Here is a 26,912-nt window from a genome sequence, read left to right as displayed (position 1 = left end):
TAGAGAGGACAGCCGATGGCGAGAGATGACAGGAGAGGAGCTGAGACGAGAAGACGTTGAAGGAGAGACGAGAGCTGCTGGGGGGTTGGGGAGGCTCAGTGGAGCAGAGAAGGACATGCACGAGAGCACAACTCAACTCAACTCATCTCCCCCCTCTCAAACACATACGCATGCACGCACAAGCAAAAACGCACGCACAGTCGTGTCCACGCACGCATGCATGTATGCATGCACACGCGCGCTCCCACACACACCACACACACATACATAGAGACACACACACACTCCCCCCAACGGTGAAAGGAAAAAACTGTAGAGCAGGCAGGAAGGACCCAAACCAAACCTCGCAGTCAAATTATTGAACAGAATTGCTGTAGAAAATCTGCACTGCTGTGCACATCTTTGAGGGTGTGCCAGTACTTGCATGAAGAGGAAAAACAGATGGCGAGAAAGCGAGAGATAAACGCACATTTTTGTTTGTTGAAGTAGTGTATGTGTGTGTGTGTGTGTGTGTGTGGATGTGTGTGCGGGCATGTGCATATGAGTCCAGGAGTAATCAAATATGACTTTGATTTAGGAGTCAGTCAACCTGTCAGAGGCATAGTTCATATTTCAACAGAGCCAGTAGAGCCTTCCTTTTTCGGTTTATCATGTCTGTAAATCTACTCTGATACATTTAGTTGTGTTTTCAAATAGGATTATCCTGACCTCGCTATATAAATTTTTCTAAAATAAACCCATAAACGCACATTTTCTCCTTTCCTCCGCTCCTGACTGCATGTGCTGCCATAAAAATAGGATGAATAGAACAGGCATCCCCATTCAAGTCAATCATGGCATAATGGGTGGACTGGCGGCCATTGCCAGTGCACCGATAGGAGAAAAGCAGGAAGTAAAATATGAGCTGAAATATGTGCTGCGATTTCTTGATTCGACTCAACTGACATTAAAAAATACATTCAATTGCATGAGCCACATCAGTTAACATTTGAATGAACATTCTATATGACCATTATTGCATCGTAATACCAGGCAGCCATTGCGAGTGTACCCATGAGTTTACCTGTCAAATCAATAATGTCTATCTGCAGACAGTGGTTACTACATGCTGCGCCCACTACATGTCACTACATGCCACGCCCACTGCTAGCGCTGTCTCTGGCCCACACTCCAGCACAGTAGGTGGCGGTAATGCACCAACCGTCGAAAAACCCCACTGAAGAAGGCGGTTGCTAGCTAGCTAGGGGACACGGGCACACAGTGTCCTTTGCCCCCGCCTGCCAAGCACTGCTTTCTGCAGTTCTGCTAACGTTACGGCGAGGGAAGTAGCTTGCTAGCTAACTAGGACACCGGTACACAGTGTCCTTCGCCCCCGCTTGCCGAGCACTTCTTTCCGCAGTTCTGTTATGGCAGTGGTCACGTAGTGGGTGTGGCATGTAGTAACTGCAGTGCAACTGCACATAGACCCTACTCAGTCAAATTGCCAGGCTTAGAAGTTCCAAGCACGTTCTATTCATTCTATTTCTATGTGTGCTACTGCTGCTGCATTGTGGGGGGTGTTGCCTAGGCAACCCAAGACTAATTTGCTTGTTTCAGTGAGGAGCAACAAAGTTTCGTCATGTTGATAAGAGTCCATGTTACGGCAGAAACTGACTTAACCGCACGAATGCCCGGCGTTGCTACACAGCTATTTTCAGGTCTCTCCAGAGATGTTCGATCGGGTTCAAGTCCGGGCTCTGGCTGGGCCACTCAAGGACATTCAGAGACTTGTCCAAAAGCCATTCCTGCGTTGTCTTGGCTGTGTGCATAGGGTCGTTGTCCTGTTGGAAGGTGAACCTTCGCCCCAGTCTGAGGTCCTGAGCGCTCTGGAGCAGGTTTTCATCAAGGATCTCTCTGTATTTTGCTCCGTTCATCTTTGCCTCGATCCTGACTAGTCTCCCAGTCCCTGCCACTGAAAGCATGATGCTGCCACCACCATTCTTCACCGTAGGGATGGTGCCAGGTTTCCTCCAGACGTGACGCTTGGCATTCAGGCCAAAGAGTTCAATCTTGGTTTCATCAGACCAGAGAATCTTGTTTCTCATGGTCTGAGAGTCTTTAGGTGCCTTTTGGCAAACTCCAAGCGGGCTGTCATGTGCCTTTTGCTGAGGAGTGGCTTCCGTCTGGCCACTCTAACATAAAGGCCTGATTGGTGGAGTGCTGCAGAGATAGTTGTCCTTCTGGAAGGTTCCCCCATCTCCAAAGAGGAACTCTAGAGCTTTGTCAGAGTGACCATCGGGTTCTTGGTCACCTCCCTGACCAAGGCCCTTCTGCCCCGATTGCTCTAGGAAGAGTCTTGGTGGTTCCAAACTTCTTCCAATTAAGAATGATGGAGGCCACTGTGTTGTTGGGGACTTTCAATGCTGCAGATCTGTGCCTCGACACAATCCTGTCTTTGAGCTCTACGGACACTTGATTCGACCTCACGGCTTGGTTTTTGCTCTGACATGCACTGCCAACTGTGGGACCTTATATAAACAGGTGTGTGCCTTTCCAAATCATGTCCAATCAATTGAATTTACCACAGGTGGACTCCAATCAAGTTGTAGAAACATCAAGGATGATTTTACATTTTACATTTTAGTCATTTAGCAGACGCTCTTATCCAGAGCGACTTACAGGAGCAATTAGGGTTAAGTGCCTTGCTCAACACCTAGTCGGCTCTGGGATTAGAACCAGCGACCTTTCGGTTACTGGCACAACGCTCTTAACCACTAAGCTACCTGCCGCCCCTGGAAACAGGATGCACCTGAGCTCAATTTCGAGTCATCGCAAAGGGTCTGAATACTTAGGTAAATAAGGTATTTCTGTTTTTTATAAATTGGCAAACATTTCTAAAAACCTGTTTTCGCTTTGTCATTATGGGGTATTGTGTGTAGATTACTGATTTTTAAAATGTTATTTAATCAATTTTAGAATAAGGCTGTAACGTAACAAAATGTGGAAAAAGTCAAGGGGTCTGAATACTTTCCGAAGGCACTTTATTTTGATTCAAATCCAAAATGAATCTACACTTACATGTAAATAGTTATATTATTATAAGCTACTGTACATTTGCAATGCGTTTCATAGCAGAGCTAGCTAAACCTGTTTACAGTACAGGAAGGAGGATCCATGGATAAAGGGCATGGTAATGCTAATTGTGAACCCTGACCTCAACATGAGGAGGAAACCAGGGATGTGTACAGTACAAAGCCCCTGCTGTTCATTATGTTGATGTCTTCAACGAAGGAAACATATATGACTCATATTAAATGGAATTTAATGTGCTGCATTGTAGAGTGCTGTATGGAGATATGGTCACAATTAATTAATGATGTGTTTGTCTGTGTGTGTGTGTGTGTGTGACTTACCGTGGTCTCGTCTTCATGCAGCACCTGGTCGTACCCACTCAGTGCCACACAGAAGATAATAGCTGTCACGTCCTCAAAGCAGTGGATCCATTTCTTCCTCTCCGACCTCTGTCCTCCCACATCAAACAGCCTACGGAACACACACCATCCGTTACACACGCACAGAAAAACAAAAAGCATCCAAAGCCTCTCACAACCCCTCAGAGGATCACATACTGAAGTATATAGTATACTTTGTCAGTACAATATCTACTTCATAATAGTCTGTCTAACATAGCAGAAACACATTGGTACGGCATAGCTCTATTGATTTAGAAATTGCTCCCAATAACAGTTTCTGAGTATCATAGCTACTGTAACAATACCAGAGGTTAGGCGCAAGCACAGATTTTGAACCCCTCCCTACATCTGAAGAAACTTGGGGTTTCAAAGGGTTTGCAGCAACAGAAGGCTGTAAAGGTCTCCTACTACTACTGTAGATACTGAGATACGAATAATGACATCATACACGTAACGTTAGCTAGCGAGCCAGCCAGCTAACGTTAGCTAGTTAAACAATTAACCAGAGTGCCAACTCATGTCGTTACTACCCTGCATGAATCTGCTGGTAGCTAACCAACCAGGTTCAATGTTAGCTAGCTAACATTAGGCTCTAACTAGCCAAGCAAAAGGCTCTGAGATACGAATAATAACATCATACACGTAACGTTAGCTAGCGAGCCAGCCAGCTAACGTTAGCTAGCTAGCTAACAGTACACTTTAACTTGAAATGAAACCACTTATTGTCCAACTTAGAAACGTGTAATATCTGAAAATGTAGCTAGCTAGACTATCTTACCCGTATACATCATGCATGATGGACGCATCTCCCTGTCACGGATGCCATGGTTGCCCTTAGTTTGAAGATGTAATACGGAGACAGTCGTTTCCTCCATCTCTTTAGCTATCATTCTCTAATTCCACTGATTTAAAAAAATCAGAAAGTGGAGAGCAACACTTATGCAGCTCCACTACACATTAAAAAAAAAAGCTGCGTTACACAGCATTACCTACACATACTGACCAGCTGAAATAGACAGAAGCCTTCTATATGGCAGACCAATACGAAACCCTCTCGTGGCATGTCCAGCCCACTCATTATCTCATCCAATCATGGCTTGTGGGAAGGTTGCTGTCTTTTTCTGTCTTAACCAACTAGGCTCGTAATTTAATGACTTTAAGGCTATTCCATGCGAGAAATTGCCAAGAAACTGACGATCTCATACAACGCTGTGTACTACTCCCTTCACAGAACAGCGCAAACTGGCTCTAACCAGAATAGAAAGAGGAGTGGGAGGCCCCGGTGCACAACTGAGCAAGAGGACAAATACATTAGAGTGTCTATTTTGAGAAACAGACGGCTCACAGGTCCTCAACTGTCAGCTTCATTAAATAGTACCCGCAAAACACCAGTCTCAACGTCAACAGTGAAGAGGCGACTCCGGGATGCTGACCTTCTAGGCAGAGTTGCAAAGAAAAACCATATCTCAGACTGGCCAATGAAAAGAAAATATTAAGATTGGCAGTCTGAGATATGGCTTATTTGTCAACTTGCTCAGGCACTGGGGCCTCCCACTCCTCTTTCTATTCTGGTTAGAGCCAGTTTGCGCTGTTCTTTGAAGGGAGTAGTACACAGCGTTGTACGAGATCTTCAGTTTCTTGGCAATTTCTCGCATGGAATAGCCTTCATTTCTCAGAACAAGAATAGACTGATGAGTTTCAGAATAAAGTTACTTGTTTCTGGCCATGTTGATTCTGTAATCGAACCCACAACTGCTGATGCTCCAGATACTCAACTAGTCTCAAGAAGGCCAGTTTTATTGCTTCTTTAATCAGCACAACATTTTTCAGCTGTGCCAACATAATTGAAAAAGGGTTTTCTAATGATCAATTAGCCTTTTAAAATGATAAACTTGGATTAGCAAACACAACGTGCAATTGGAACACAGGACTGATGGTTGCTGATAATGGGCCTCTGTACGCCTATGTAGATATTCAATTAAAAATCTGCCGTTTCCAGCTACAAAAGTCATTTACAACATGAACAATGTCTACACTGTATTTCTGATCAATTTGATGTCATTTCAATAGACAAAAACAAATATTTTATTTCGAAAACAAGGACATTTCTAAGTGACCCCAAACTTTTGAACGGTAGTGTTTATTTTTGCTAAGAAAACTTGGGGTGCCAAATAAAACCACCCGCCAGTTGGGGAACCCTGCAGTAGAAGGATATTTGAGGAGGAAGAGGAGCACTGAGCTAGTGTTTTACCTGAAGTGCAGGTTCTTGAAGACGAAGTGAGTTTCTACGATGCCAGTGGTTTTGACTCGGGTTCTGAGGATGTCCTGCTCTGTGGGCTGGTAGTCAGGAGCACCAATCCGGTCTAAACTGTCTAGGTAGCTGGGGAGAGAGACAGAAAGGCCAGTTAGGATCAATGCATTGGACTCTGTTTTGAACCCTAAGATCTGTGGACTGAGACAGGGGGTCTGAACTCTGTTCTTCTGGGGCTGTGAGTGCACTCTGGTTTTCATTGCACCACAGAACTTAATTAATTGACTTCAATCATTGATTGGAGATGGAGTAGTCTGGCCTGCTCCCCTGAGCCTGGAAGAGGGACTGACAAAAAGCTTATAGCCTAATGACAACCTGGCATTGGAATCTGAAGGGCTGGAGCAGTGCACTCCAGTTACGAGGGCCATCATGGGCATTTTGGACAGGAAATGTCGAAGACTATGCTACATTTGAGCTATGGGCCCACATCAGCTAGAGCAGCTGGGATTGCTTAGGACTGGCTGCAAACCTACTGCTCCACACGCAGGAAAGGTGACAATCAAGAGGGGGAAAATAGACAATGATGACATCCATCTTGCTAGGGGTCAACAAAACATCACAGTGAGTGCCTCATGCTGTTTTTCACACAAACACACGCACACACACGGAGACACATACAAACATATTCTATTTTCATTTACTAATCACATAGGGCTACTAACAAAACATAATTCACAGAGTGCCTCACACTGTTTCTCTCTCTCTCTCTCTCACACACAAAACACAGAGGGATACACATAATCAAATAGAAACATTTTCTCTCCCGCCATCTGTGTTTATGTGTAATGGTGTCATTCACTGATCTGCATCCAGTTGAGAGCCATGGGGCTTTGCTCGGCAGCTGCAGTATTCAGCAGCAGTGTGTGAACATTCCAACCTGGCCACAGCCTGCTGACACAACCCACTGAGGGGGGCATTTACACTGCATAACGCAACCATACACTGCATGGAACCGCAGTACAGTATGTTGCTGAATGCTTTTGAATGTATGTACACATTAAATTAGTGATCAATGATTAACAAGCCGATGTCCAGCGGTAAATGTGCTGCATCAATTGCCGAGCTCTCAGTTTGGGTGGCAGAGTACCCAGCACTAACGCAGCTCATTAACAGTAGTGCCTAAAGACCTGGGCTGTGTCCACACTGCCTGCCTGTCTGTTCATGATATAGGGAGGGGGGCAGAGATAATGATGCAGTGAGAGAAAAATAGGAAGAGGCCCAGGTCAGGGAGATAGAGGAAGAGCAGTGGGGAGACCTGTGATGTAACTGCTGGAACTAGAATGAGATGTGACATCTGTACAAAGTGTGTCCATAACTCACACTGACATGGCCATTTGAACCCAGATGAAAACACTCCAGAGAGTGGATTCAACCTGCCCTGCCATTACAGGCCAGCCCATCTGCTCAGAGAGATGTAGTAAACCTCACTGTCTCCAGGGGGCGACAATAAGACAACTGGGGTTACAGTCATTACTGTCTATGAATGTTTGATTCTGGCCACATCATCCACATAGGGCTGGGCGATATGGCCAAAATATAATATCACGGTAATTTTAACAAATTGGACGGTATGACGGTATTTGATGGTATTTTATGTTTTTTAATAATAAAAGTTCTACATTTGCTTTATGACTACCGTGTGACCCTAGGGCGGCAACACATACATTCTAAGTGATTTCAATGGGTCTTTGTCCATTCGGATTGTTATATACTGTTCAATTCAACCCCCCAAAAATGTAAGCATTTTCAATTTCTGCATTTCCTGCACTCATTTGAGATCATTTCCACTCTGCCACGTAGGGCTGCACAATATCGGCAAACTAGGCTAAACTTATTTTTAACCAAATGTTGCAATTGCGATTTGACTTGTGATTTAGAGCAAAACACTTGGGTGAACTGTTGGAATCATGGAAATATAATGATTATTCAAATTCTATAGTCAGAATATAATAGTGAGCACTTTGAATACAGTGTTGTTTGACATGACAACGAATGAAAATGCCAGGGAGGAGTTATTGTGACAGGGTAGGAACCAAAGTGTTGATAAGTGTTTGCTAGGGGACCCTATAATCTTTGGCTACGTTGACTGTTTACTCTTAGCTACTTAATGTAGCTAACATATTCATGCTTTGTGCATTCCTCTTTGATTTAGAAGATACTGTTGCACAAACAACATGCTGATTTAGGTCTACACCATCACTGGTATTATCAGGCTGTATAGGTAATTACGTTTGCTCTGACTCAGTGCATTTATTAGCTAGCTAGCGAATAGCATTAGCATTAGAGGCTAACAATTAGCAGCTAACAGGATTTAGGTCCAACTTGCTAAGAAAATTCAAACTAGCTGTCTGCAGATGTTGCTAAGAAACACAAACAAATAGTGTAATTATAGAACGCTAGTGGATTTATATTAAGAAGCAAAGTGAAAACAGCATCCTTGTCATCAACATTGTTGCATGTGCTGCATTGACCATGCAGACTGAACTCAAGTGTCTTGTGGTCCAGGAACAACAAATATGCTCCTTGAGTGACAAGGGGTGTGGCTAGGTCTGTGTGGAAAGCGGCATGGAGAGAGGGAGCGGAGAGAGATGACTCAAGTAGTGAAGTAAACTATAAAAATGGATGTTACATACGCCGTATCACATTTAACAAACCAAACATTCAAATACTGTTATAGAAGGTAAACCCAAACCGGTCCGTGCGTCAATACCGGTATATCGTAAAATATGGTATACCGCCCAGCCCTACATCCACATCATATTCACACAGCAATATTACTTACACAATATATGAACCAGCCCAAACAAAAAGCTAATTTCCCCTCTGGAAGTTCAACTTGTAACCTAAAATATCATAAACATTATGATGAGAATATAGGTTACAGCTTCCAGCGCCTCCTTGAATTTACTGTTTCAATATTCTAAGGTAGCACACTCTCCTCTCCAACGCTCTCCTTTCTGTCCATCACTGATATGTTCTATCCTTTTCTGTTTTTCTCTCCCTGTTGACCATTCCTCTTATCTGTGTTTGCCTTGCCTTTCTCCCCCATTGTGATATATTGTTTAACATCAAATAGGAGCTGCCAATGCAAATTTCAGCCGGCTATTAGAGGGGGATTTCCATAAAGGACTGTGAGTGGTCTGTTGCACAGTCTAGTCTCATACAGTGTCATAGTCTCAGTACCAGCTACAGCAAGCGCTTTATGAAATTAAGTGTGCATCTCTGTTTACTTTGGAACAGAAAGAGCACAGTCCAATGAAGAGTAAGCAGCAGAAAGTGTGTTTCCTCCTCTTTCTATCCAACTGGATATCAGTGTGCTCTTCAATGAAATAACATCTCTCCCTTATCTTCCAGCCAAACCTCCCTTGAAATATCTACTGGAGTTCATGAAACCAACATCCATATTTTCCACCAGTGACTAATATGATGAATAAAATCCCAAGGGAAGTCTTGGGGATTTGAGGTCTGGTATCTTATGTAGTATGTCACGAAAATGTAGTAGCTCTGTGGCTCTGCAACCCAGTGGTGCTCTATAGAAATGAGGTTCTATGCTGTTAGGATTAGGCTGGGTCATCTGGGGTCTGTTCAAGTGGTGTAGAAGTGGAGTGCATAGGGGAGGGGGCTCTCTCTTTGGTATGGGGGACTCATATCTGTCCCTCACTACTATGGCTCCCTGCCAGTAACATCCTCCCCCTCCCACACCCACACCATCTCCCCTCTTCCCTCCCTCCTCTCCTCCTCCCTCACCCCCTTCATAATCCAGCTTGAGTGCTCTGCCTGGCAACACCTCTCAGCCCCAAGCCTGCTGTCGGCTGCTTCCCTTACGCAGCAGGTTAGGATAATTAACGTTGCCGGTTAGGATAATTAGGTTAAGGTTAGGAAAAGGGTTAGGGTTAGCTAAAATGCCAAAAGGTCAACTTTTGACATCAATTTGACATGTGACTCAAAGACAGAGGGTAGAAAAGAGGAAGATCAGAAAGTAGAGAACTAAGTGTCCTGTGGTACACCACAGTTCAGGGCGGCATGGTAGGGCTGGGGCCCAAGCACAGCCAGGGTGGTGGGGGTTAAGCCACACATGGTTATCTGAAGGGCCTCTGGTAAAGGTGATGTGGTAAAACACAGCACTGCTTCAGTGAAGCTGATGGGTAGTGAGCACTGTAGCACTAAATGGCTGCCATGCATGATTTAGTTGGGAACTATGATATGCTTGTTCATGGGTATTCTTTCAGTATCAGCTGATTGTTTTAGTTGATAAAATGAACACGGTGTATTTTTGAGAGGGAATCTTAAAATTGGTTATTTTGGTCCCTCGGGGCTCCGCACAGGGGCACCGTCTGAGAAGACACACACTACCATGTAAATAGCAGTGTAATGAATATACACATTGTGAATAAATGGGTCACAAATGAAGGGCATCCACATACTGATAGTATATCACTGAGGACATATCCAGGGCCATTGAGAGAGAGAGAGAGAGATAGAGAGAGAGAGAGAGAGAGAGAGGGGAAGACTGCTCTTGGCACCAGTGAATCTTAACTTTACATGTCATGTGGGCTGCTTTCATACATGTCTTTTTTTTTTTTTTCAATACATCGAAATACATCTTCATTTCATATCACCTCAATTAGTTATAATCATGCCAGACATTGGCATATCAAGGTCTGCATGGTGTGTCTTGAGTTCCATGTAAATGTGAAATAAATGTGTTTTGTAACATATTGTCGATTGAAAGAAAATGAAATGCAATAATATAGGCTTAAAGCCCCCACCTCCTTTGAGAAGCTGAGCCACTTGCCACTGGCTATGTCCTTTAATCATCCTCTCTCTCTCCTGCTCCAGTCTACAGTGTCACAGTGTATCACTTTTATTTTATTTTATTTATTTCACCTTTATTTAACCAGGTAAGCCAGTTGAGAACAAGTTCTCATTTACAACTGTGACCTGGCCAAGATAAAGCAAAGCAGTGCGATAAAAACAACAAGACAGAGTTATATATGGGGTAAACAAACATAAAGTCAAAAAATACAACAGAAAATCTATATACAGTGTGTGCAAATGTAGCAAGTTATGGAGGTAAGGCAATAAATAGGCTATAGTGCAAAATAATTACAATTAGTATTAACACTGGAATGCTAGATGTGCAAGAGATGATGTGCAAATAGAGATACTGGGGTGCAAAAGAGCAAAATAAATAACAATATAGGGATGAGGTAGTTGGGTGGGCTAATTTCAGATGGGCTGTGTACAGGTGCAGTGATCGGTAAGGTGCTCTGACAACTGATGCTTAAAGTTAGTGAGGGAGATAAGAGTCTCCAGCTTCAGAGATTTTTGCAATTCGTTCCAGTCATTGGCAGCAGAGAACTGGAAGGAATGGTGGCCAAAGGAGGTGTTGGCTTTGGGGATGACCAGTGAGATATACCTGCTGGAGCGCAGACTACGGGTGGGTGCTGCTATGGTGACCAATGAGCTAAGATAAGGCGGGGATTTGCCTAGCAGTGATTTATAGATGGCCTGGAGCCAGTGGGTTTGACGACGAACATGTAGTGAGGACCAGCCAACTAGAGCGTACAGGTCACAGTGGTGGGTAGTGTATGGGGCTTTGGAGACAAAACGGATGGCACTGTGATAGACTACATCCAATTTGCTGAGTAGAGTGTTGGAGGCTATTTTGTAAATTACATCACTGCTGCTCTACACGCTGGTGCTCTCCATACTAGTCCTCATGATGACTTACTGAACCACCACACTCATGAAGACAGCTGCCTCTGAATGTCTGATGTTTTGCCTTAATTAATGCAACATTCATTGATGATTCATATTCATATTGGGTTAGTTGGGATGGGGAACGGGTGGATGAGACGATGGCCACACCTGGTGGTGGTTTCTCTCTCTCTCTCCCTCTCTCCCTCCCTCCCTGCCATTTTGAGAGCTCACTGAAATGTAATGTGAGGGAGCCCTACAGGCTCCTAAATAAACAACATAATAGCTGATACTAAATTCTCTCTCTCTCTTTCTTTCTCTCTCTCATTTTGAGAGCTCACTGAAGTGTCTCTGACAGACGCACACAAAAACACTGTACCAGAAAATCCCAAATTACGTTAATTCAAGCTCTCAAAATCTCCCTCCAAAACATACATGATTGTGTATGTGTACAGTGCATTCAGAAAGTATTCAGACCCCTTGACTTGTTCCACATTTTGTTACATTACAGCCTTATTCTAAAATTGATTAAATAATTTTTTCCCCCTCAGCAATCTACACACAATACCCCATAATGACAAAGCAAAAACAGGTTTTTAGAAATGTTTGCAAATGTATTAAATATAAAAAACTGAAATATTACATTTACATAAGTATTCAGACCCTTTACTCAGTACTTTGTTGAAACACCTTTGGCAGCAATTACAGCCTTGAGTATGACGCTACAAGCTTGGCACACTTGTATTTGGGGAGTTTCTCCCATTCTTCTCTGCAGAGCCTCTCAAGCTCTGTCAGGCTGGATGGGGAGTGGCACTGCACAGCTATTTTCAGGTCTCTCCAGAGATATTCTATCGTGTTCAAGTGCGGGCTCTGACTGGGCCACTCAAGAACATTCAGAGACTTGTCCTGAAGCCACTCCTGCATTGTCTTGGCTGTGTGCTTAGGGTCATTGTCCTGTTGGAAGCTGAACCTTCACCCCAGTCTGAGGTCCTGAGCATTCTGGAGCAGGTTTTCATCAAGGATCTCTCTGTACTTTGCTCCGTTCATCTTTCCCTCGATCTTGACTAGTCTCCCAGTCCCTGCCGCTGAAAAGCATCCCCACAGCATGATGCTGCCAACACCATGCTTCACCGTAGGGATGGTGCCAGGTTTCCTCCAGATGTGACGCTTGGCATTCAGGCCAAAGAGTTCAATCTTGGTTTCATCAGACCAGAGAATCTTGTTTCTCATGGTCTGAGAGTCTTTAGGTGCCTTTTGGCAAACTCCAAGTGGGCTGTCATGTTCATTTTACTGAGGAGTGGCTTCAATCTGGCCACTACAGAGTGACCATCGGGTTCTTGGTCACCTCCCTGACCAAGGCCCTTCTCCCCTGATTGCTCAGTTTGTCCGGGTGGCCAGCTTTTGGTGGTTCCAAACTTCTTCCATTTAAGAATGATGTAGGCCACTATGTTCTTGGGGACCTTCAATGCTGCAGACATTTTTTGGTATCCTTCCCCAGATCTGTGCCTCGACACAATCCTGTCTCGGAGCTCTACGGACAATTCCTTCGACCTCATGGCTTGGTTTTTGCTCTGACATGCATTGTCAACTGTGGGACCTTATATAGACAGGTGTGTGCCTTTCCAAATCATGTCCAATCAATTGAATTTACCACAGGTGGATTCCAATCAAGTTGTAGAAACATCTCAAGGATGATCAATGGAAACAGGATGCGACTGAGCTCAATTTCGAGTCTCATAGCAATAGGTCTGAATACTTCTGTAAATAAGGTATTTCTGTGTTTTATTTCTTATACAATTTTCAACAATTTATAAAAACCTGTTTTTGCTTTGTCATTATGGGGTATTGTGTGTAGATTGATGAGGATAATTTAAAATAAGCCTATAACGTAACAAAATGTGGAAAAAGTCAAGGGGTCTGAATACTTTCCGAATGCACTGTATGTGCATGTACGTGTTTGATACAAATTAATTATGCTTCATATTTGTTGTATATGACTACGGTCATATGGACATAAATTAATGTAGTGAGTGGATGATGTTTATGTATGTGTGATCCATAAACACTAGCATCGATTGAACAGAGTAAGGAGAGTTGTATTGATCCTGCAGCACCAGGCCCTCATGTGGGGGGTGGTAGAGGTAGAGTAGTACTCACTATTGGGCGGAGTCATTGAGCTGGTATTCTCGGGCGCGGCTGAAGCACTCCTGGATGCCGGAGTCGGACCACAGGTGGACCATAGCCCCCAGGAGCTCAGGAGAGTATGGCTCAGTGTCCTCCATACGACTCACCACGTCACACACTAGCTTAGCATCAGCCTGAGGAGGGAGAGGAACAACAGGTATGTTACATATACAGCAACTACAGTACAACCTATACACACAAGCCCGTAGACAGGCAAAGACAAAGCACTCACATTAAGTTTTCATACCACAGAATAAAACCAGATAGGTATTTCCTGTGCAGAGATAAAAATACTCCTAAAATTACAGTGTAAATAGAAAATAGAGACATCCAATCTAGGCGCTGAAATGAAATAACTGTTTTCATCCCACTAGTGTCAACAAATGCAAAGGTCACAGGAGAGGAGCATCCTGGAAGGAGTGACTCCCCTTCACCCCAAACACTAGTCACGATGCCCCGACCTGCACACTGGTTCTGGGAAAGGTGAGTGTGTCAGCCCTTACTGCCGACCCTCCACTGCCTGGCCAGAGAGGCGTGCAACAGTAACTCAGTTACAGGCTGGGCATCCTGTGTGTATGTGTGTGTGTGTGTGTGTGTGTCTGCCTCTTCCCTCTGCAGCTGTAATCCCACCCGCTTCCTGTGGGCTCAAACCCTAGTCCACACTAAAACCGGACACACACACACACACACGAAAGGAAAAATAGAGACAGTGGTCCTCTGTAGCTCAGTTGGTAGAGCATGGCATTTGCTATGCCAGGACAGTGGGTTCGATTCCTGGGACCACCCATAATTAAAATGTGTGCACGCATGACTGTAAGTTGCTTTGGATAAAAGCGTCTGCTAAATGGCATGTACAGTATATACAGTGAGAGGGTCACCATGACAACAGAGTGCAGCTGTAATCTCTATTTCTCTCTGAGGACAGAGCAAGAGAAGGGTGGAGGAGGGCAGACATTCGTTCCTCAAAATCTTGAGATCAGAACCCTGTGGTTTCTCTGTAGTGAGTATTGGAGCGTGATAACATGAGAGTGTAGGGAGTCATTGACCTGTGTGCCCTCTCTGAGTGACCATGTGCAGTTGACACCCACCATAGTATTTACTGACAGGCTCTAGTCTGTCCTGTGACATGCTACAGCCTTGACACAGCAGCTCTACTCCAGCCCGTCTGTCACTCACAGCACCAATCAGGAGCCTAGTTACCAACAGAGCAAAGGTCATGGGGCATCACCAAGAAGGAAAAAAAAAACTCAGTTTCTGTTTCACCTCCTGCTCTGAAGCTGATCAATACCCAGAGTCATTGATAATGATCTACACACCGGATACACGTGTTCACACACACACACACACCTTCTAGCTGCAATCTCCTCTACAATGGTAGAGAGGATGTTACGTTTAAAAAAAGATGGAGGGAGAAACTGCTGTTTCTCTCTTTTTCACTTCCTCTAATCTCCTCACTTGCTCAACACTTCCCCTCCTTACGTCATTTCACCGATGTCCTTCACTTTTCTTTTGTAGCATCGCTCCAAAGTTACACTCCAACACAAAGCCAGGCAGTGTCTGCAGCCAAGGCCCTGAAAATAGTGTTTTGTTCCTTTAAGCAGGAGAGCCAAACAGCTTAGCTGTGACAAAGCCCAGCGTTTTAGGGTCAGACTCCCTCGGCAGTCCTAACCTGGGTGAGAGAGGCTAGGCCAGCCAACTGAGCAGGGAGAGGGAGGAACACTTCAACCCAAATCAGCACAAAAACAAGCGTGAGAAATGGAGGATAGAGTGTTGATAGGGGGAGAGAGAAAATCTGTGATCTCCGTAGATTCTCTATGCCATACAGTATTATCCCTGGTGGGAGAGAGAGACTGCATTGTTTACATCGGCACGAAACCCCTGGAGCCCATCACAGGAGAAGTGACAGGAACTGCTATCTCCAATTAAAGTCTGACACTAAAATACCTCTCACTGTGAGATGAACTGAGACTAGGAAACCAAGAAGCTGCTGTTGTAGCTTAAATGATTTTACCACCTGTATTACCATATTACCTGTTCCAAAATGGCTTCTCAAATACAACTTGCCAATACACATTCAGGCCGTGTTCGAGAGCATCAAAACGGTGATGTATCATGGGTAAATTGTGACTGACTGATCTACAAATAATATTGAGCCGTTATTTATGATGCAAGGTGATTTGCAGATCAGTCTCGCCTCACCTTTAAAGTCAGCTGCAGTGTCAAACGCGCCCCCAGTCTTTCGACAGATCAGCATGGTGATCGATGACAGAGTTAGGCAAAATGTTTGTGATTGGACAGGGGAGGCTCTCTCTCCTCCCTCCCGGTAAGCCTAACCTTTAAGTACAGGCCCTGTGAACTCAGTTGACTGGAACCCTGTTGGTCCCACCTCTTCCACTATAGACGGTTTCAACAGTCAAAACAAAAACAAACCAATGCATGGCCTGAGAGGAACGAACTCCACTGACCCCTGGGCCCTGACTGATATCAGCCTGAGTGGGCATTTATCCACATTCCTTACTCCCCCTCAATCCTAAATGGATGTTTTCCAAAGTGAAAAGAAGAAACATGGATAGTCCAATACAGGGAAAGCCTGATAGCACCTTCATGCATAAACCTCATCCCACCTTTGCAGCATGGAAACCTATGGACCGTGAAATGTAAAATTCTGGACTGTGAACTGTGGCGCATTATAAACTCCATGGGCTCAGTCTAGTCAAGATAGGCTCCATTGATTTAGTGTTGAGCAGTGGAGGCTGCTGAGGGGAGAACGGCTCATAATAATGGCTGGAATGGAGTGAATGGAATGGTATCAAAGACAAACATGTGGTTTCCATGTGGTTGATACCATTCCATTCGCTCCCTTCCAGCCATTATTATTAGCCGTCCTCCCCTCAGCAGCCTCTACTGGTGTTGAGGCAGCAACAGAGGCAACCTTTCCTTCCTAATTAGGGCAGGGCCATCAGAGACAATCTACTCCTCCCTGAGCCTGGCTGCTACCAGTACCCTGCCTGCCTCCTGGTCCTGTGTGGGACCACATCAAACAGGTGCCTCCCTGCCTGCCCTTCTCACCCATCCCCAGGAGACCCAGCACCAGCACCACTACTCCCCAGCACTAGCACAGGTTAGGATTAAAACAAGGCCGCAAAGTGCCTGTTTATTGGTATTATGATAATCCCTTCTCAGACTGTGTCATGTCCTACTTTACTCCCATTGCTATCTTGTTATCTTCAAAAATAAACCTTTTGATCACAGCTAAAAACAGAGGATTAGAATAGCGATGGGGATAAAGGGGTGCAGGTTAAATGTAATTTAGGATATTTCTACGCTACTTACAGTACTATTCTAGCCTGGTCCCAGATCTGTTATGTTTGGCATAACAAATACCATAATGTAGGACTTGGCTATACTGCACAAAGAGATCTGGGATCAGGCTAGTAGGCTAGTAGTTTACCCCCGGGTTACATAATTTCCTGTTCCACTGTAACAGTCTGTGTGATGGGTGAGCTGAACAGCACTCCACTCCATTGATGATCCTGAGAGGATGTACAGTAATTATGGATGTGATGACTGTGTGTGTGTAAGTGTGTGTGTATTTGTGTGTGGTCATGGATCACTGAGCCTCATGACCCTACTCAAGGTACAGTACAGGGAGCCTCTGTCGCAGCCGCCTGCACGGAGCTCCTCAGAGGAGAGATGCTACTCTGATTACAGCAAAACCACAGCAGAGGTTGTTAAAACCCCTGGAGCCTCTATTATTGGCCTGTAACAGATAAGGAAAATATCGATCACTTCAGTTTACGTCTCTCTCTTTACAACATGTTGTGTACTGTAGTGTACAGTAACTATACAAAAGGGATGATGGGTCTGTGGACAAACCGTCATGCCACATTACGATTAGACAGTGGGCTAATCAGAGCCAGAGAGATAGGGGGTCAGCTATGGGCCATAGACGTGCTGGGAGCCTCTAAACCTAGAACATGCAGGAAACAGACAGACAGACAGGCACATATGCTTGGCAGGTCAAATGGCTGCTTCCTCTGCCTCTCCCAGGAGAGACCAGTGGCCTGATCCCATTTCCTGAGACCAAGCTCTGATACTACATGAACTGTTATTTACATAAACTGTTATATACTGTCTTTTCTCTTTCTCTGTCTTTTTACTCTTTTTGACTCTCTGTGCTTGTGAATAGCACCCCTCAGCTGGAGAGGGAGACCAGTGAATGGATGTCTTTCTGTGAGCAGCACACACAGTTGAATTAGCCTTGGAGGAAAAGGTCAAAGATCAATGCTCAACAGCATTAGCTGTCCTGTGGCACAAAATGGGCATTCTTCAGGAAGGTCAATGCAGAGCTCCCAATGCGAAAACAAAACTGACTTCGGCATCAACATCTATGATAATCACCTGGCCACACATAACTGTAGAGCATAATCCAGCAGAGAAGAATGTAGCTGAAGGTAAACCAGCACGAAGCCAGAGAAAGGCCACTCTGATCAATAGCTCTGCGTGGAAATCCTATTGACAGCATTGCCTCTTATTCAACAAATTCAATAGAAAAGAACACAGTACATTAGAATACGGGTCATTCCATGTCATTTCAGAAATCCATGACACCCACCATCTCAGATTGTTCTGAAATAGTTTCTGTAGTTAAAAACAGATAAGATTAGCATTCCTGCAACATTATTTTGTTGAAATATAATTTGAAATTAAGCTAATTGATTGCACCCAAATTGGCCATTTTAATTTATAGGATTCGTATAATATTCAATAAATATAGTCCCTAACTTCCGATTTTGACCAACGTTTTTTTCTAACAATGAGTAAGACGAGGAATCCAAATAAATGGTCAAAAGTCACCCACGGACCCCCCCACGCCAATACCAACCCAACAACGAGTACACAGTATCAGTTCTCTATGTTTGACAAGTAGTATGGTGGTCCTCTGTAGCTCAGCTGGTAGAGCACGGCGCTTGTAACGCCAAGGTAGTGGGTTCGATCCCCGGGACCACCCATACACAAAAAATGTATGCACGCATGACTGTAAGTCGCTTTGGATAAAAGCGTCTGCTAAATGGCATATTATTATTATTATTATTATTATTATTATTATAGTATGGAGCTGCAGCTCTGAGTATTGTTTCTTCCTCCTATGTAATGTATTCTCAGTGAATTTGGTGATGTTTTCTTTTCCCTGTTCAGAGAAATTAGTCATTGAAGTTGTTAGGATTATGTCCCATCCTGGATTCTAATGTAACCTATTAGAATATATATATATATATATATATATATATATATATATATATATTTTTTTTTTTCTCCCAAATTACAAAATTATACTGAACAGAAATATAAATGCAACATGCAACAATTTAAAAGATTTTACTGAGTTACAGTTCATATAAGGAAATCAGTCAATTGAAGTAAATAAATTAGGCCCTAATCTATGGATTTCACATCACTGGGAATATAGATATGCATCTGTTGGTCACAGTACCTTAAAAAAAAAAAGTAGGGGCGTGGATCAGAAAACCAGTCAGTATCTGGTGTGACCACCATTTGCCTCATGCAGCGCGACACATGTCCTTCGCATAGAGTTGATCAGGCTCTTGATTGTGGCCTGTGGAATGTTGTTCTACTCCTCTTCAATGGCTGTGTGAAGTTGCTGGATATTGGCGGAAACTGGAACACGCTGTTGTACACGTCGATCCAGAGAATCCCAAACATGCTCAATGGGTGACATGTCTGGTGAGTATGCAGGCCATGGAAGAACTGGGACATTTTCAGCTTCCAGGAATTGTGTACAGATCCTTGTAACATGGGGCAGTGCATTATCATGCTGAAACATGAGGTGATGGCGGCGGATGAATGGCACAACAATGGGCCTCAGGATCTCATCACGGTATCTCTGTGCATTCAAACTGACATCAATAAAATACAATTGTGTTCGTTGTCCGTAGCTTATGCCTGCCCATACCATAACCCCACCACCACCATGGAGCACTCTGTTCACAATGTTGACGTCAGCAAACCGCTCGCCCACACGATGCCATACACGCAGTCAGCATGCCAATTGCACGCTCCCTCAAAACTTGAGATGTCTGTGGCATTGTGTTGTGTGACAAAACTGCACATTTTAGAGTGGCCTTTTATTGTCCCCAGCACAAGGTGCACCTGTGTAATGATCATGCTGTTTAATCAGCTTCTTGACATGCCACACCTGTCAAGTGGATGGATTATCTTGGCAAATATAAATGCTCACTAACAGGGATGTAAACAGATTTGCACCCCAAAATTGAGAGAAATAAGCTTTTTGTGCATATGGAAAATTTCTGGGATGTTTTATTTCAGCTCATGAATCATGGGACCTTTACATGTTGCGTTTATATTTTTGTTCAGTGAACATATTGGTTTCCTTACCCTGTAAGCAGTCTATAGGCAAGATATGACAAAAACCAATTTTCTTATGTTACCTGGCCACTGTTTCAAATGCAAAATGTTTCGCATGTGGCACAAATCCAATAGTCAATGGTACCTATATTAGCATTTTCACGCTTCATATCCAAATCATTTATAAGTAACATCATTGAGTTACACAATACATTTGTTGATACTTTAGGATGATTTGAACATGAAGCGTGAAAATGCTAATATAGGTACCATTGACTTGGATTGGATTTGTGGCACAAATACAAAAAAGATAGCATTTGAAAGAGTGGCCAACAAAACCAAAGCATGGGTTGCTGTCATACCTTGTCAATGGACTGCTAACAGGGTAAGGAAACCAATGTAATTTTGTAATTTGGGTGAACTATCCTTTTAACTTCAAGGGGAGGGGGGGCTTCAAAAAAATTTCACCTAATAGCAGGAACAGCTTCATCTAGTGGTCAGAACCTGGTAATATCAGGCTGTAGGATGGGATATAAACCTAACAACTTCAATTACTAATTTCGTTGGACAGGGGGAACAAAAAACATCACCAAATTCACTGGGAATACATGACATAGGATGAAGAAACAATACTCCAAGCTGCTGCTCCATACTACTAGTCAGACACAGAGAACTGATACTATATACTCGTTGTTGGGGTGGGATTGGCGTGGGGTGTGGGGAAAAAAAGTTTGGTCCAAATCAAATGTTAGGTACTCGGTCCGTGGGTGGCTTTTGACCATTCCATTGGTTTCCTCATGTCTAACACATTGTTAGAAAAAAGTTTGGTCCACATTGGATGTTAGGTACTACATTGATTGAATATTATATTAATCCTATCAATTAAAATGGCCAATTTGGATCAGGGGGTTGGATCCAAAATTATTTTCCAATCGTTTTTTTTCTGAACAGAACCATCAATGTTTTTGTTCCGTTCCACTGTTCCGACCAGCCAAATAAAGTTCTGAACAGGTTCGAACCCCCGAAAAAGTAAATTTAGCTTGACATTAAATTACTTCACCAATCAGTGCAGATAGAGCAGCTTTCTATGGAGCGGGCAAGTTATAGTTGTTTACATGCATTGGACAGACAAGTGTAGGGTGCAAGATGCGACTGAAATTTTGCGGGTGGGGAGAGAGCGAGAGAGGTTGGAGGAGGAGGCTTGGCTTGAAGCGCTGGGCATCTTTTTATGACATGCATTATCTGAATTAGGCCCACAGAATTCCCCCAAATCAAATAAAATTTTATTGGCCACATGCGCCGAATACAACAGGTGCAGACATTACAGTGAAATGCTTACTTACAGCCCTTAACCAACAGTGCATTAATTTTTTTATAAAAAAGTAAAATAAAACAACAACAAAAAAGTGTTGAGAAAAAAAGAGCAGAAGTAAAATAAAATAACAGTAGGGAGGCTATATATACAAGGGGGTACCGGTGCAGAGTCAATGTGCGGGGGCACCAGAAGAGCAGCTTCTATGAAGGAACTTTGAATGTCTTTGAACTTCGGAGAGTTGGCTTAACGTTGGCTTAACGTTGGACCAGCTAGCTAACAAGCTTGTGTGTGCAGAGCGGCACCAGAATTTAAATATAAACACGTCTTACCTTTTTGTAGTTAATAAATCCCATGTGAAATGTGATAACCATAGTATCCTTAACATGAAAAAGTGAATCCATTCTTCTCTAATTAAAAATATCTCTCCCTAATTTCTGAATCACGTTTGTAACGTTTGTAGGCTACAGTAGCCTATACTTCGGAGGGGGAGGGGCAGGTAGCCTACACACGCACACACACTGGCAAAGATTTCCAGCTGGCAGGCAGACACTGGAATACGTTTCTGAGTGACAGAGTGAGGGCTTTACATAGGCACCTTTTTGCTTTTAGGGGGGACAGGAAAAAAATGCCCGGAATGTAAAACAGCGTTAATAAGCCATTCCCATGCTTTTAAAATAACTGTTCTGTTCCGAACAGTATAGATCACTTTCGTTCCCGGTTCTGATTCTGTTCCTCAAAAATGCTTGTTATTTTTCGGGTTTTAATAAAATTGCAGGAATGCTAATCTTATTTGTTTCCAACAACAGAAACGATTTCAAAACAATCTGAGATGCTGGGTGTCGAAATCCTCTTTCTTGTGCTTTTTGAGGAGGAATGACCCATACAGTATCTACTGTTATCTCAAAGCACACAATAATCTTGTACCATCCATGTTGAAGGGGAGGTTTGTCCTTTTCCCTGCATGTACACTATATATACAAAAGTATGTGGACACCCCTTCAAATCAGTGGATTCGACTATTTCAGCATAACCCGTTGCTGACAGGTGTATAAAATCGAACACACAGCCATGCAATCTCCATAGACAAACATTGGCAGTAGAATGGCCTTACTGAAGAGCTCAGTGACTTACAAGGTGGCACCTTCATAGGATCCCACCTTTACAACAAGTCAGTTCGTCAAATTTCGTCCCTACTAGAGCTGCCCCGGTCAACTGTAAGAGCTGTTATTGTGAAGTGGAAACGTCTAGGAGCAACAACGGCTCAGCCGCGAAGTGGTAGGCCACACAAGCTCACAGAACGAGACCGCAGAGTGCTGAAGCACATAGCGTGTAAAAATCGTCTGTCCTTAGTTGCAACGCTCAATACCGAGATCCAAACTGCATCTGGAAGCAACGTCAGCACTAGAGTCAGCACTAGAACTGTTCGTCGGGAGCTTCATGAAATGGGTTTCCATGGCCGGGCAGCCACATACAAGCCTAAGATCACCATGCGCAATGACAAGCGTCAGCTGGAGTAGTGTAAAGCTCGCTGGAATGAGATGTTCAACGAGCAGGTGTCCACATACTTTTGACAATGTAGTGTATGTACAGTTAGGTTGGAGTCATTAAAACTTGTTTTTCAACCACTCCACAAATTTCTTGTTAACAAACTATAGTTTTGGCAAGTCGGTTAGGACATCTACTTTGTGCATGACACAAGTCATTTTTCCAACAATTGTTTACAGACAGATTATTTCACTTATAATTCACTGTATCACAATTCCAGTGGGTCAGAAGTTTACATACACTAAGTTGACTGTGCCTTTAAACAGCTTGGAAAATTCCAGAAAATGATGTCATGGCTTTAGAAGCTTCTGATAGGCTAATTGACATAATTTGAGTCAATTGGAGGTGTACCTGTGGATGTATTTCAAGGCCTACCTTCAAACTCACTGACTCTTTGCTTGACATCATTGGACAATCAAAAGAAATCAGCCAAGACCTCAGAAAAAGAATTGTAGACCTCCACAAGTCTGGTTCATCCTTGAGAGCAATTTCCAAACGCCTGTAGGTACCGCGATCATCTGTACAAACAATAGTACGCAAGTATAAACAATTTAAAGGCAATGCTACCAAATACTAATTGAGTGTATGTAAACTTCTGACCCACTGGGAATGCGATTTAAAGAAATAAACGCTGAAAAAATCACCCTACTAATATTCTGACATTTCACATTCTTAAAATAAAGTGGTGATCCTAACTGAACTAAGACTGGGAATTTTTACTAGGATTAAATGTCAGGAATTGTGAAAAACTGAGTTTAAATGTATTTGGCTAAGGTGTATGTAAACTTCCGACTTCAACTGTATGAACAATTGATTTATTTAAGCTTTTATTTCTTTCATCACATTCCCAGTTGGTCAGAAGTTTACATACACTCAATTAGTATTTGGTAGCATTGCCTTTAAATTGTTTAACTTAGGTCAAACATTTCAGGTAGCCTTCCACAAGCTTCCCACAATAAGTTGGGTGAATTTTGGCCCATTCCTCCTGATAGAGCTGGTGTAACTGAGTCAGATTTGTAGGCCTCCTTGCTCGCACACGCTTTTTCAGTTCTGCCCACACATTTTCTATAGGATTGAGGTCAGGGCTTTGTGATGGCCACTCCAATACCTTGACTTTGTTGTCCTTAAGCCATTTTGCCACAACTTTGGAAGTATGCTTGGGGTCATTGTCCATTTGGAAGAGCCATTTGCGACCAAGCTTTAACTTCCTGACTGATGTCTTGAGATGTTGCTTCAATATATCCACATAATTTTCCTTCCTCGTGATGCCATCTATTTTGTGAAGTGCACCAGTCCCTCCTGCAGCAAAGCTCCCACACAGCATGATGCTACCACCCCCGTGCTTCACGGTTGGGATGGTGTTCTTCGGCTTGCAAGCATTCCCCTTTTTCCTCCAAACATAACAATGGTCATTATGGCCAAACAGTTCTATTTTTGTTTCATCAGACCAGAGGACATTTCTCCAAAAAGTACGATCTTTGTCCCCATGTGCAGTTGTAAACCGTAGTCTGGCTTTTTTATGGCAGTTTTGGAGCAGTGGCTTCGTTGCTGAGCGGCCTTTCAGGTTATGTCGATATAGGACTTCTTTTACTGTGGATATAGATACTTTTGTACCTGTTTCCTCCAGCATCTTCTCAAGGTCCTTTGCTGTTGTTCTGGGATTGATTTGCCCTTTTCGCACCAAAGTACGTTCATCTCTAGGAGACAGAACATGTCTCCTTCCTGAGCAGTGTGACGGCTGCGTGGTCCCATTGTGTTTATACTTGCGTACTATTGTTTGTACAGATGAACGTGGTACCTTCAGGCGTTTGGAAATTGCTCCCAAGTATGAACCAGACTTGTGGAGGACTACCATTTTTTTTCTGAGGTCTTGGCTGATTTCTTTTGATTTTCCATGATGTCAAGCAAAGAGGCACTGAGTTTGAAGGTAGGCCTTGAAATACATCCACAGGTACATCTCCAATTGACTTAAATGATGTCAATTAGCCTATCAGAAGCTTCTAAAGCCATGACATCATTTTCTGGAATTTTCCAAGCTGTTTAAAGGCACAGTCAACTTAGTGTATGTAAACTTCTGACCCACTGGAATTGTGATACAGTGAATTATAAGTGAAATAATCTGTCTGTAAACAATTGTTGGAAAAATTACTTGTGTCATGCACAAAGTAGATGTCCTAACCGACTTGCCAAAACAATAGTTTGATAACAAGAAATTTGTTGAGTGGTTGAAAAACGAGTTTTAATGACTCCATCCTAAGTGTATGTATACTTCCGACTTCAACTGTATGCATGTACAGTACCAGTGAAAAGTTTGGACATACAGTGGGGAGAACAAGTATTTGATACACTGCCGATTTTGCAGGTTTTCCTACTTACAAAGCATGTAGAGGTCTGTAATTTTTATCATAGGTACACTTCAACTGTGAGAGACGGAATCTAAAACAAAATCCAGAAAATCACATTGTATGATTTTTAAGTAATTAATTTGCATTTTATTGCATGACATAAGTATTTGATCACCTACCAACCAGTAAGAATTCCGGCTCTCACAGACCTGTTAGTTTTTCTTTAAGAAGCCCTCCTGTTCTCCACTCATTACCTGTATTAACTGCACCTGTTTGAACTCGTTACCTGTATAAAAGACACCTGTCCACACACTCAATCAAACAGACTCCAACCTCTCCACAATGTCCTGTGTAAGGACATCAGGGATAACATTGTAGACCAGCACAAGGCTGGGATGGGCTACAGGACAATAGGCTTGGTGAGAAGGCAACAACTGTTGGCGCAATTATTAGAAAATGGAAGAAGTTCAAGATGACGGTCAATCACCCTCGGTCTGGGGCTCCATGCAAGATCTCACCTCATGGGGCATCAATGATCATGAGGAAGGTGAGGGATCAGCCCAGAACTACACGGCAGGACCTGGTCAATGACCTGAAGAGAGCTGGGACCACAGTCTCAAAGAAAACCATTAGTAACACACTACGCCGTCATGGATTAAAATCCTGCAGCACACGCAAGGTCCCCCTGCTCAAGCCAGCGCATGTCCAGGCCCGTCTGAAGTTTGCCAATGACCATCTGGATGATCCAGAGGAGGAATGGGAGAAGGTCATGTGGTCTGATGAGACAGAAATAGAGCTTTTTGGTCTAAACTCCACTCGCTGTGTTTGGAGGAAGAAGAAGGATGAGTACAACCCCAAGAACACCATCCCAACCGTGAAGCATGGAGGTGGAAACATCATTCTTTGGGGATGCTTTTCTGCAAAGGGGACAGGACGACTGCACCGTATTGAGGGGAGGATGGATGGGGCCATGTATCGCGAGATCTTGGCCAACAACCTCCTTCCCTCAGTAAGAGCATTGAAGACGGGTCGTGGCTGGGTCTTCCAGCATGACAACGACCCGAAACACACAGCCAGGGCAACTAAGGAGTGGCTCCGTAAGAAGCATCTCAAGGTCCTGGAGTGGCCTAGCCAGTCTCCAGACCTGAACCCAATAGAAAATCTTTGGAGGGAGCTGAAAGTCCGTATTGCCCAGCGACAGCCCCGAAACCTGAAGGATCTGGAGAAGGTCTGTATGGAGGAGTGGGCCAAAATCCCTGCTGCAGTGTGTGCAAACCTGGTCAAGACCTACAGGAAACGTATGATCTCTGTAATTGCAAACAAAGGTTTCTGAACCAAATATTAAGTTCTGCTTTTCTGATGTATCAAATACTTATGTCATGCAATAAAATGCAAATTAATTACTTAAAAATCATACACTGTGATTTTCTGGATTTTTGTTTTAGATTCCGTCTCTCACAGTTGAAGTGTTCCTATGATAAAAATTACAGACCTCTAAATGCTTTATAAGTAGGAAAACCTGCAAAATCGGCAGTGTATCAAATACTTGTTCTCCCCACTGTACCTACTCATTCCAAGGTTTTTCTTTATTTTTTACTATTTTCTACATTGTAGAATAATGGTGAAGACATCAAAACTATGAAATAACACATATGGAATCATGTAGTAACCAA

General features: G+C 43.4%; 1 protein-coding gene across 2 annotated transcripts in view; it reads right to left on the bottom strand.

Annotated features, from left to right (window-relative positions):
- LOC311137309 (guanine nucleotide-binding protein G(o) subunit alpha) overlaps positions 1 to 26,912 on the bottom strand; it is a 110,378-nt gene that overhangs the window by 8,878 nt on the left and 74,588 nt on the right. For both annotated transcript variants that reach the window (XM_084171736.1, XM_084171735.1), the window contains exons 4-6: positions 13,621 to 13,781; positions 5,704 to 5,832; positions 3,393 to 3,522 (exon numbers count right to left, since the gene is read on the bottom strand). In XM_084171736.1, the coding sequence (XP_084027862.1) occupies positions 3,393 to 3,522; positions 5,704 to 5,832; positions 13,621 to 13,781 (420 nt within the window). The remainder of the gene's footprint in view (positions 1 to 3,392; positions 3,523 to 5,703; positions 5,833 to 13,620; positions 13,782 to 26,912) is intronic.

This window comes from Coregonus lavaretus, assembly GCF_964263955.1.
Source record: "Coregonus lavaretus genome assembly, chromosome: 11".
Lineage (NCBI taxonomy): Eukaryota > Metazoa > Chordata > Actinopteri > Salmoniformes > Salmonidae > Coregonus > Coregonus lavaretus.
Note: the sequence above shows the minus strand (reverse complement) of the source record. Positions and strands in the feature narration are given on the sequence as shown.